This window comes from Myotis myotis, unplaced genomic scaffold (assembly GCF_014108235.1).
Source record: "Myotis myotis isolate mMyoMyo1 unplaced genomic scaffold, mMyoMyo1.p scaffold_m19_p_10, whole genome shotgun sequence".
Classification (NCBI taxonomy): Eukaryota; Metazoa; Chordata; class Mammalia; order Chiroptera; family Vespertilionidae; genus Myotis; species Myotis myotis.
The window spans coordinates 78,508,490-78,520,322 of NW_023416314.1; the positions used below are offsets into that span (position 1 = coordinate 78,508,490).

Below are 11,833 nucleotides of genomic sequence, written 5' to 3' on the forward strand. Positions count from 1 at the left end.
AAACTTTTCTTTTCCAAGCTACAGAACCTTTTATCGAAGGAAATTTTATTTGATCAGGGATCGTCTGATGACATACACTAGATTCAAAGTTGCAGCAGCTCACCGACTCCGTCTCCCTGCCAGTCTCAGTGCTCCCCCAGGAAACTCCAGGCCCTGCGGAGCTCAGTTAAAACCACCTGGATATTTCACAAGGCCCTGGGGCCTGCCATCTCCGTAGCACATAAAGCTGTAAACACTTAGATTTTTATTGAAGCCCTAAGATGCTGGTTAAAGGCTGGCTAGCCTAGATTATGGGTGCTGGGGTCCGTCTCCTGGCCCAGCTCAGGTCAAGGGGCTGTAGCTGCAGTAGAGCTGGGACAAGGTCCTGCTCAGAGCGGGTCCCAGATTCCTGCACGAAGAGAGAGGCTAACGAGGGTCAGGTCCTGGACCGCAGCCACTTCGGCCCCAGCCATTCCCTCCAGGTTCTGTCCCTGCCTCACCTTTGCAGCTGCCCACACTTGACGGTGCTCAGCAGCATCTCCTGCTCCTTGGGGGTGGCACAGGCATCATAGGCGGCCAGTAGGCTGGAGATGGGGTGGGGCATTTACAATGGCTGACGGCTGGCCCACTGAGCAGCTTGGGCCAAAGTCATGGGAGACAGGTAGGAGGGGTCTGCACTGGCTAAAGGAGTCAGAACCACTTCGTACTTCCTGAACCTGGCATTCAAAGCTCTGCTCCATCCCACTCACCCTCCCTTCCTGTTCTCCAAGTTCTTGCCCAGTTTTCGTGGCCCAGCCCCTGCCCTGCGCGCCCCCGCCGCCAGCCCAAGATGCCTTCTCTGCTACACCAGGTGGAATGAAACCTCCCTCTTGTGGGCTCCCCCAACACCTGAGATACTGTCTGGTCCTGCCTGCACTGTCTTCCTTACTACCCAACCTCCCCAAGGTTCAGCTGAATCTGTCCATCTCGGGGCCTGTACAGCCCTCACAGAACCAAACCCTCCACAAAGCATTGGCTGAGCTGAAATCCATGCTGGGGTGCAGGGCAGTGCACCCCAAGGGGCTCTGTGGAGGCCTACCTGGCAGGGGTGCTGTACCGATCCACCAGGGCTGCTGCCTTCTCCCCACTCACTCCTCGAACCTGCATCAGCTGCCGGGCGAAAACCTCCCTCACAGATTGGGCCTGGGGTCAGGGGAGGACTGTATTAGGGGTCATCTGGGGCTGGACCACATTGAGGAGGATATGGGCAGAGGCAGTACCTTGTTTTTGATGGCTCCTGCGTTGAAGTCATTGAAGGTGAGGAGTGAGCAGAGAGGATTTGGGGAGGGCCCAGATCCTGATTCGGGGTCCCCTGAGGTTCCCCAGGGGCGACTGCGTAGGGTATGGCCCTGAGGGGAGAGGGGACTGAGGCCAGGCCAGAGCTCTAGGGAAAACCCCCAGCCAGTCCTTGCCGGATCCTAGGCCCCAGTGGGCCAACCGGAGAAACAGGGATCTCGCTCACCTTGCTGTCCTGGAGGGAGCACAGGGCCCAGGAAAGGGACCAGTGCAGACACATGCACCTGCTCACCTGGTAGAGTCTCTCCAGGCCCCGTGTCAAGAGGGCCAGGTAGGCAGCTGACTCCTTAATGTCTGCCGTGCGCTTCACGAAGAAGCCATCGATGACCTGGGGAAGAGGACCCAGCAGAGGGAGGTGGCTCCTGGCCCGAGCCACAGACCACAGGGTCCCCTGCTAGTCTGGCCCTGCCCTCTGAGCTCACCTGAGTGTTGGTGACAGCCTGCAGCAGCGTGCTCTCGGGAAGGCTGAGGTTGTGCACTGAGCCATGCTCCTCCACGAGGTATACTCGGCGCCCCAGGCCGCAGCGCTTTAGCCTGAACTGGGGAAGCAGAGGGGAGGGGGGCGAGGGGGTAGGAAGGGAATGTAAGGCCTGGATGCCCCTCTGCTGGCCCACCCGTCATGTCACTCAACATCCCCATGGAACCCTGATCCCAACAATTCATCTTGTCCTCCCTAGTCTTTCTACTTGTCTCAGAGTGACCTCCACACTTTTGTTCATGCTGTTTACTCTTGCATGGAAAGCCTGTCCACCATCTTTAATGATGCCCATTCTTCCAGCCTCCCTCAGCCTATACGTGGTCTCTCTAATTATGGGGTCAGCCCAGGAGCCAGTACCGAGAAACAGCGGCTCCACTTCTGGAACTTAGGGCCTTGTTATGCCAGACTGAAGGGCCTGGACACTCCAGGGGTCTTTAATATGCTCCTCAACCCAGCCAGACACCTGTGCACCTGCTGTGCCCCTGGAGGGGCCGAGGGGCAGCTCTAAAAGGGTGTGGCTGGAGCTGTGGGAACTCTTCCTTGAGGCTACCCAGGAGTTGCCCCTAGATTCCTCATGGCTGAGGAAACCCCAGAGCAGGCAGGAAGTAGTGGGTTCTGTGAGGCTGGTAAAGGAACCTTCTGTTCCCGGAAGCGGCCATCGATGATGCTGCTACACAGGTCATCCAGCCGCTTGCGCTCCACGATGTGGTCCAGGACTAGTTCCCCAGGTCTTGCTGCCGAGAGGCCAAGAAGGGTCCCATTGGCTCATGTCCCCCCACCCACCAGGCCCTGCCTCTGACAACCACCTTACTGTCCACACCCCTTACATGGGTCTCTGGGCCTGGTCTCCTGTGCCACCCACACGAAGTCCCCAACATGCAGTTTGCGCACCATGTGGGTCACGTGCAGCCGCTGCAGCTGGCGGAGCAGCTCGGGCCTGTGCCCGGCCCTGGAATTGCAAGGTGGGAGGCTTAGGTCAGGGCAGGCCAGTGACAGCCCCCGGCACCCCCTCCCTCACTTCCCCCACCTCACTCACCCCTTGGCCTCGCCAACATCCACACACAATAGCACCCTGTACTCTCCAGGCCTCAGCTCCAGCGGTGGCTGCTGGACACTGCCTTCACTGGCGCCACTACAGGGAGGAGGGGGTTGTTGTGTGAGGCCAGAACCTCAGTGCCAAGGCAGTTTCCCTCCAAACCCAGTGGAAGTGGTGCAGCCACAGCTCAGCTGTAGGCGATGGGGACAGGGGTGGGGTGTTGGCCTCATTTCTGGGTCTCCTCCTGCTTCCCTTTTCTTCCCATCCCCCCTCTCCCTGCTCCCTTCCTCACAGCTCAGCTGAGGCCGATCCTGGCACTTCTGGCTCCTCCCCAGAGGGCTCCTCTGGCCCACTGCGCACATTCAGTGAGCTCAGGCCCTCTGACTCTGCCAACTTCTGGGCCAGCTCCAGACCCTGCGGGGTTAGTGAGTACCTGGTAGGCGGAGGAGACAAACACAGATCTCCCTTCTTCACTCATACCTGGCAGGCTCTCCTGCCTGCTGCCGGCTAGCTGGTCTCACCACACCCTGGGCAACCTGTACAAATAAGTCCAGTGGCTTCCCCCCCCAACACCCCAGGCTGTGTTCTTGCCCCTCAGATCAGCTTCCTCTGGACCTGCCCAGGGCCATTTCTCAAGTTAAGTCTGCAATGCGCATGTCTCAGACAGACTTTCCTTCCTCCCAACTTTGTTTATATTGTTCCCTCCTCCCTGGAATGCCTTCCCTGCAGCTCTACCCTCTGAATTCTAAGACCTGTCAAATGCTATGTTCTCAGCAAAGCCTTTCTGCTTGTCCAGTAACCTGTGGCACCTCACCCTCCCTGCTTGGTCTCTCAGACCCTCCTGGTCCCCCCCCCCCCCCCCAGCTCCCAGGCCTTCTGGAGGTAAGGCCTCCCCCAACTTCAACATTATGAGACCTAGGAATTGCTAGGTGACTGCAGGCCCCACTCAGAACATCATGCATGATCCCCCTCCCACCACTTGGTCCTGCACCGCCTGTAGTTGACCCCACCTGGCTGGTTGGTGTGTCCTGTAGACCAGGTTCCTATGGAGAAGGGAGCGGAGGGCTGGCCAGGGTCCAGTCCTCCCAGGGGCCACCTGTCCACAGAACAGGAGACCCTTAGAGAGCCCCTGGTGCTGCCGTGTGTCCAACTCCCTGTGCCCCATGCCACTTCTCCCAGGAAGGGCAGCCCCTGGCAGGCTCAGGGTTAGATCCAGAGCCACTGGGCCCCATCCTTCCCCCCTCAGTGCTCACCCTAGGAAACTCCTGGGCACACCTCTGCAGCAGCTCCTCCTTGGTTAGGCAGCTGTGGCCACTAGGATTCTGTAATCAAGGCAGAAATGTAACCAAAGGAGGTTCGGTGCCTGCACCAGGCTCCTCCGGGACCTCCCGCCCCGCTGCCTTGGTTCCCGGCTCCGGGTTCAGCGGCCCTCACCAGGTGTTCTCTATAGAGCAGCAACAGTACTGCTCGTGCTCCTGAGTGCCGAGCCGGCCAGTAGCTGCTAGAGCTTCCCACTTCGGGCTGGGATGGAACCTGAAAGGTACAGAGCGGCTTTGAACACAAAAGCCAGAGAGCCATGCATTGCAGACTTAATTCCTGGCTGGGCCGAGGTCCAGGTTTCATCTCAGCATGGCCCTGGATAAGTCACCCAGCTGCCTCTCGGGTTCCACATCTGTAAAATAGGCCAGATGGTGGGATGACCCCCTGCAAAGCTGGGATGAGACAGTAGAACAGTGGTTCTCAACCTTGGCTGCACATTAGAATCACCTAATCTTTTTAAAATCCTGATTTCTGGGCTCATCCTCCGGAAATTCAGTTTCTTTGTTATGGGGTGGGGCCACAACATTAGTAACAGAAACAGAATTTCCGGAGGATGGGGCCCAGAAATCAGGATTTAAAAAAGATTCCCAGGTGATTGTAATATGCAGGCAAGGTTGGGAACCACTGCAGTAGAGGGTTGTGGGGAGGTGGTGTAATCCACCTGGTGCCGCCTCAGTTCTACCACCCACTGCAGGGCAGAGGTGGTAACACAAGAAAACTCAGTAACAGCAACCCCCACAATTTACTGGGCGTGGCCTCCCAAATAGCTTGATCATGGAACTCTCCCAACGGACTCTATTATCAATCAACATACTCATCTACAGATGAGAAAACTAAGCATCAGAAAGATACTCATTTGCCCAAGGCTAGGCATCACCGGTGGGGAGAGCTACACGTCTTCCTTCCATCCGGTGCTCCCACTTCCCCGTTCCCCATCCTCACTGGCATGGAAGCCTCCGGGACTTCGGCAGGTGGCCATTCCGGGGCTGGACTCTTAGCTCCAGATGCATCTGGGGCACGATCACCTGCGGGAGCAGAAGAGAATCAACCCCAGACCCCACGGAATCCAGAAATCCAGCAGGTGGGAGGGTTTCGGACACTGCCAGCTCGTCCGGTAGCTGAGAGCGGTGCGGCTCTGAGAGAGCCAGCCACTAGGCCAACGTCAAGCAGCAACTGGCACCGGAGTGGGGAGTTAAGGTATGCCAGGTGGTTGCGAAGGCTGCACTGTGGGAGGCTCCGGGGACCACCGACCCCTGCCTCCAGCGCTCACCGCCCGAAGATCGGTGCTGCTGCAGCCGCTGGTCCAGCATCCGGCAGAGCCCGTCTCCGAAATGCCGTAGGATCTTAGCTTCTTTGCCGCTGCGCAGGGGAAGCGGGTAACGCCGGAGGGAGCGCAGCGCCTGGCGGGGGTACAGGGAACCGTAGCGGGTCAGGGCGGGCCTGGTCGTCTGGCCCCGCCAGCACCTGCCCCATCTGGCCGGGCCGAGACCCACCTTTTGAAATACGAATTGTGTGCGGCGCCCCCTGCTGGCTGCCTCGTCCCGCCACTCGGTCAGCCAACGTACAAAGAGCGGGTTGGGGCAAACCGGCAGCGGGCGTTTCCGGCCCAAGCGGACCGGCGCCGCCATGAGCTCCAAGGCTGGTCCTTTGGTGCCTCAAGCCGGTGGGACTGGGACGCCACCAGTTCTAGACAAAGGATTCGAACACCTGGCTCAGATGGGCGAGGGCGGGACCTCTCCCAACACGCTGTCCGACGAGGGTCACTAACTAGAGAATAGCCTCCCGCTGCCCTCCCGCCCCTGCACTGTAGAGACTTACAGTGCTCTCCCTAAGGTCTTCCAGCCACCTCCCCCCACCCCCCGCCCCTACAGTCTTTTGGACGAGTCCCACCCCGGCCCCCGGAGCCTAAACCCGCCCCTTCTCCCTCTACGGATTCTAGGGCGGTCTTTGTGCAGGCGATGGAGAGAACAGCGCCCCCTTGCGGCCCGGAGGGCTGGCTGGGGCGGCGCTTAACAAGTAACCCGAGGCTGTCAGTTTCAGCCTCACCGTAGCGGAGGAGGCCGGAGAAAGAAACCGGGCTTGGGAAGGGCCGGACCGGTGCGGGGTGGGGGACAAACAGGTGCAGGTATGTTTTCAATAGAGATGTCTAGGAAGGTGTACAGGGCATAAGGACACAAAAGTAACGCAGCAGGAGCTGAAGGACCCTCTGAGGAAATGGTGATCCCGAGCTGGGGTAGAGGAAACGACACAGGGCAATGGGGCAGGGGTGCGAAGTCGAGGACGTGCAGGGAAGGCCAAAGGACTGTGGGAGGGGGACAGAGGGCAAGTAGAAGGGGAACAAGTAAGAAGTGCTGGGCATCCTGGCAGGTGAGGGGGTGGTGGCCGGGATCAGCAGGTCGTTAGATTTGGAGGAGCAGGTAAGAAGCAAGACATGGGTGGAAGGAAACACTTTGACGATATGCGATTCATTGGACCCTCGGTGAGGTTTCAGATGAAATCTATGCAGAGAGGTCCCATGTTGAGAGACAATACGTTCTTGTTGGAAATGTTTAGCATATTCACGAGGAGTTAGAGCACCAGGGTATCTATCCGCCAGGGAGTGGGAGCAGCCCCCAGCAGCAGCACTGGAAGTCACGAGGTGCTGGCCCGGGTCAGCCGCCCCTTCAGACTCCGCCCAGCCGCGACCCTACTCCTCCAGCGGACTCAGAATTCCCGCCTCCCTCCCGACGCTGCCTTATAAGGAGCCTCCAGCCAGCTTTAGGGTTGGTCCCGCCCCCTCTAGTCTCTTGTCCTAATAAGGACATCTAGGGCATCCCGCGGCTAGGGGCGGGCGGGAGCGTCTCCAGGGTAACTGCGGTATCGCCCTTCCCCTCCCCGTTGCTCTTGGAAACTCCAAGACTTAAGAAAGGTGGAGCCAGCTTCTTCAAGCTGGGTCGCTAGCAAGAGTCGGGGGTCGAGCAGCGGCCTTCACCTGTGGCTCCGCGTAGCTCGGTTGGTGGGCGGTGCGGCGCAAAGTCCCTGACTACAACCCCCAGCATGCTCTGCGAGGTACCCCACTCCGGGCACTGATCCCCAGATAATGAAAACCCGGCTTCCACTTGTGACTTCAGTAGTCCTAGTTCCCCTGTTTGCGACCCTGTTTTCTCTGTCTGTACACTGAGGCCATGGTCATTGTTCGAGGCCAACAAAATCTTCCGGAGCCTCCGCCCCAGTTTCTTTTTTGTGAAGCTTATGTTCCTGCAGAGCTTGTCTCAATTTTTGTACGTTTAATCATATTCCTGGTTATCAACTGGAGAATAAGATTTAATACCTATTTCCTCTGTTGACTGTCTAGCAAAAGGCACATAATCCTTGAATTGAATGCACAAACCCCTGCCCTTCTCCTTTTATTGCCTCGTGAATTTGCCAAACACTTAAAACAAAAACAAAGCTATTTATAAAATTTTCCTTGTAGTCTTTCCCTTATTTTTCCCTCTTATTTTGCTTAAGTTGCATATGGTGTCTTCTCAGGAGACAAGACTGTCTTTGCACATGGAGAGTGCCCAATGAATGTTTATTAGATTGAAGACACCTTATACTTGACGATACTCCTTAAACAAGGACTGGATTCCAAGCCAATGAATAGGTGCTTCAATTCAGAAAAGAAAATGGTAACTCACTGAAAATTTTCAAACCAAGGAACCTAAAAGTACCAACATAGTTCTTAAGAAAAACCGTTTCGCAAAATTCGGGAAGTCTGGGCTCCTTTTCGGGTCTATTAAGGAACGCCGACACCTTTCTCGGTTCATAATGTTTCCTGGGAAACTCGACCAATAGGCGCGCGCTCCGCGCTATAGCCCCGCCTCTCTCGGACTACATTTCCCAGTATGCAATGTGGCCGATGGACGGTGCAGCATCCTCGGACTTCATTACCCGTCGGCCAGCAGTGGGAGCGCCGGAAGCCAGCCCCGCCCCTCATTGTGCGGTTCATACTAAACGGAAGGGGCCGGGAGAGGCCGCGTTCAGTCGGATCCCGGCAGCAGCTGCAGCGGCGCTCGTCTTTCCAGGCTCTTCTTGCTATCTCCTTTAGCTTCCGGAAACATGGTGAGCGCTAGGCTACGGTGCCTGAGGGGAGGCGGCTGCGAATCGGTCGGCTGAGCGCGCGGGAGGTAATGGGGCGGGGGGCGTCATCGGCACCCCCTCCCCCAACTCCCCAAGCGGGATGAGGGTCTCGCTGAGGGGCGGTCGGTGTTGGGATGCGCGTGCGCGTCCGTGGGCGCAGGGGAGGGCCGGCTTCAACGTCGCTCGCGCGCCCCCTGGGCTCCCTTCCCCTCCCCCACCCCGCTGGTGCGCCCGCGCGGACACCGGCCGTGGGGGAGGGGTCCGGGGTGCGCGCGTGCCCGCCCCTCATGGAGCAGCTTGTGTTGCGCGCCGCGGCGGGGCCGAAGTGAGTCGGTTCACGGGAACGCGCGCTCGACGGGAGCACGCGGTATCCAAACTCGACCCGGGGGCGGCAAAGGAAAAGCGCGCGAGCGGTCTTGGCGCGCGCGCGCCCCACCCAAGGGCTGTTCCTGTCTCCGCGTCACCCTCCCGTGGCAGGCGGGTCTGCCCGAGAGCAGGTGGTAGGGATGCCCGCGCCCAGGAGGGACTGGGGCGGCGGGGTCCGGGCGCGAGCGCCTGGGATTAGGGGATTGCTGGCCCGCGCTTCACTGAGCGTACACCACGGAGGCCACGGCCCTGCCTCAGAGCGAGCGAGCGCATAAAGCGAGCTGGGCTCCCCGCCGTATACACCCTGCAAAGGCTGGAACGGCGCTGTCGGTTGGCGCGTGCGCACACGCTCAGGTCTGGCCGCTCGGCCCAGAACCCTGGACGAGCGGGGCCCTCGGCTTTCCCGGATGGGCCCTGAGGGTGGAGCCTCGTTTGGGGAAGTGACCCAGGCGGGCACCGCCCGGAAATCTCCCCGCCCCGTGTTCGGCCCCAAGGCTGCGAGAACCGGAGGTCTTGTAACTTGTCAGGGTGGCTGATATGCCGGCCGGCAAAGGCGAGTCTTTGGGGTTGAGACCCTGTAAGTGCTGCCGCCTTTGGGTAGGGTTTCTCTCGGAGGAGGCCGAGCCGAGCTGATGTCTTTCCTCCGCCTACTCCGGAAGCGGCTGAGTCACGTGGTCCACTTCCTCTGCAGTTCCGGGAGGGGGGCGAGGCCGATTTCGCCTTGGACAGCCCGTTCCGGGTGTCCCCCAACACGGCCCACCATAGAAGTTTGGAGGGCTTTGAAGTACCGTGGGCCCTTAGCTTGGCCTGTTTACTTTTATCGACGGCCTTTGGGCCTGTATTTTTTTCCAGAGGACAGGGAATTGTCGGGTAGGGCCGTAATTAGGGGTTGTAATTTTTGCTTTGGTTGAGGAAAACCCCAGCAGAGAAGAGGATAATTTGCGTAATAACTGTATTGAGCAGTTCTGATGAACTTTTCAGAACTGTTGAGCACATTTGGTGTCCCATCTAGCATTGTGGTGTGTCTGTGGCCCCTCCGTCTGTCTAAATCAGCACTTTCATCCAAAAGCTGAGATTGAGTACTGTGAGTAGGAAAGGAGTCAGTAGCCTGTGGAGTCTTGATCTTGATTCTGCGCTAATGTGTCAGCCAGGGCTCTGCTTCCCACAGGTCTTTAATGGTTAGCCTGTAAGATGTCGGGGAAGGAGTGGTGCTGAATTAGGTGATCAGAATTCTCCATGGCTGCTGCTCTGGCGTTGTGTCCCATCTGGTTCTTTGATAGTGGCTTGGGTGGGAAAATAGGGTCACTTGTTTTGGGAAGGGGATTAATGACCTCTTGGGGCTGAGGACTATCCTATTTTGGCACCCAGACGGAACTAAGAAAGCAAAGGAGGGACTTCAGGGGGAGTCCCAGAAATATTCCTTATGAGATGTGTGTGGCTTGCCCCCCCCCCCCCCCCAGGCCTCTGGCGTGGCTGTCTCTGATGGAGTCATCAAAGTGTTCAATGACATGAAGGTACGTAAGTCCTCAACACCAGAGGAGGTGAAGAAGCGCAAGAAGGCGGTGCTCTTCTGCCTGAGTGAAGACAAGAAGAACATCATTCTGGAAGAGGGCAAGGAGATCCTGGTAGGTGATGTGAGCCAGACAGTAGACGACCCCTACGCCACTTTTGTCAAGATGCTGCCCGAGAAAGACTGCCGTTATGCCCTGTATGATGCAACGTATGAGACCAAGGAGAGCAAGAAGGAGGACCTGGTGTTTATCTTCTGGTGAGCTCCTCAGTGCAGGCACTTCTCTGTGTCACCTGTCCTAGCTCTGCCCTGCCCTTTCTCAGGATGGGAAATCTGTGGCTCCTGATTAACCAGAGGTGTGTGTTTTGGGGGAGGGAGAACACTTGTCTATGAGGAACTTGATAAAAGCTTGAATGCTCGGAGCTAGCCCAAGTGTTTTCTGGAAGTCCTCTATAGTTTGAGGACACTTCCTAGACTCGGAGGGGGTTTTGCTGCAAATTTTCTATTTCCCTCCAGGGCTCCTGAGTCTGCGCCTCTTAAGAGCAAAATGATCTATGCCAGCTCCAAGGATGCCATCAAGAAGAAGCTTACGGGTAAGGGCCACATGTGCTTCTGCTCGTCTTGGCTGCAGGGTGGGGTGCCTGGCATGGCAGAGGTGGTTCTGGCCCCTCTTTCCTGCCTGTTTGGAAAGTAACCTTGTCCCTTCCCCTTCCATCTGTTCTGATTGGCTCCTTCCCGGCCATAACATTCCCCCTTTTTCCCCACAGGGATCAAGCATGAATTACAAGCAAACTGCTAGGAGGAGGTCAAGGACCCCTGCAATCTGTCAGAGAACCTGGGGGGCAGTGCTGTCATCTCCCTGGAGGGCAAGCCTTTGTGAACCCCCTCCAGCCCCCTGCCTGGAGCATCTGGCAGCCCCAGACCTGCCTGTGGGGGGCTTGCAGGCTGCCCCCCTTCTGCCAGACAGGAGAGGCTGGAGGGATCCCAGCAGGGGGAGGGCAATCCCTTCACCCAGTTGCCAAACAGCCCCCCACCCCCTGGACCTTCCTTCTCCCTCCAGCCCTGACGGTTCTGGCCTTCCCAAACAGCTTTTGATCTTCTGATTCCTCTTGGGTTGAAGCAGACCAAGTCCTCCCTACCCCAGGCACCCCAGTTTTGGAGAGGGCCTGTATTTTTTTTAACGACACCCCTACTTGCAACCTGTTCCCCCCATTTCCCATGCTGCCAACTTCTAACCGCAATAGTGACTCTGTGCTTGTCTGTTTAGTTCTGTGTATAAATGGAATGTTGTGAAGATAACCCCTCCCCGTGCTGCCTGGTTCCCCTCCCCTTTTCCACCTGGTCTCGGCCACTCGTGGAAGCAGGACCAGTAAGGGACCCTTAATTAAAAAAAAAAAAGGAAGAAAAACCACAATAAAAAGCCTCACTTAATTAAAGGTTGTTTGTTTCAGGATTGGGGTCCAGGGGATCTTGGGGCAATAGGCTAGGAGAATGAGCAGAATCTTTTCTATACCTCTGCCCTGGCAGGTTTGGCTCAGTGGATAGAACATCAGCCCTTGGACTGAAGGGTTTAGGGTTTGATTCTGGACAAGGGCATGTACCTCGGTTGCAGGCTTGGTCCCTGACCCTGGTTGGGGTGCATGGGGGAGGCAACCAATCTATGTGCCTCTTGTATCGATGTTTCTCTGTGTCTCTTCCCCTTCCTTCC

At 57.5% G+C, this 11,833-nt stretch overlaps 2 protein-coding genes across 4 annotated transcripts; one reads left to right on the forward strand and one right to left on the reverse strand.

Annotated features, from left to right (window-relative positions):
• Nucleotides 1–143: 143 nt before the first annotated feature.
• On the reverse strand, nucleotides 144–6,002 carry MUS81 (MUS81 structure-specific endonuclease subunit). 3 transcript variants are annotated; one of them, XM_036326607.1, is made up of 17 exons: nucleotides 5,967–6,002; nucleotides 5,642–5,834; nucleotides 5,419–5,548; nucleotides 5,091–5,173; nucleotides 4,263–4,361; nucleotides 4,082–4,150; nucleotides 3,839–3,924; nucleotides 3,121–3,261; nucleotides 2,829–2,924; nucleotides 2,620–2,741; nucleotides 2,429–2,526; nucleotides 1,737–1,853; nucleotides 1,547–1,642; nucleotides 1,239–1,367; nucleotides 1,058–1,161; nucleotides 480–563; nucleotides 144–388 (listed from the first exon to the last, which is right to left on the reverse strand). In XM_036326607.1, the coding sequence occupies exons 2-17, from the start codon at nucleotides 5,774–5,776 to the stop codon at nucleotides 322–324; spliced, it is 1,656 nt and encodes a 551-aa protein (XP_036182500.1). In that variant the 5' UTR covers nucleotides 5,777–5,834; nucleotides 5,967–6,002; the 3' UTR covers nucleotides 144–321. The 3 variants fall into 3 exon arrangements, 2 of the variants coding, with proteins under 2 accessions (XP_036182500.1, XP_036182501.1); XM_036326608.1 differs by lacking the exons at nucleotides 1,239–1,367; nucleotides 5,967–6,002 and having other exon boundaries at nucleotides 5,642–5,960; XR_004970605.1 differs by lacking the exons at nucleotides 144–388; nucleotides 5,967–6,002 and having other exon boundaries at nucleotides 518–563; nucleotides 1,058–1,255; nucleotides 5,642–5,960.
• Nucleotides 6,003–8,073: 2,071 nt separating this feature from the next.
• Nucleotides 8,074–11,561, forward strand: CFL1 (cofilin 1). The gene is made up of 4 exons (XM_036326611.1): nucleotides 8,074–8,231; nucleotides 10,076–10,383; nucleotides 10,642–10,718; nucleotides 10,893–11,561. The coding sequence occupies exons 1-4, from the start codon at nucleotides 8,229–8,231 to the stop codon at nucleotides 10,922–10,924; spliced, it is 420 nt and encodes a 139-aa protein (XP_036182504.1). The 5' UTR covers nucleotides 8,074–8,228; the 3' UTR covers nucleotides 10,925–11,561.
• The last annotated feature ends 272 nt before the right edge of the window (nucleotides 11,562–11,833 follow it).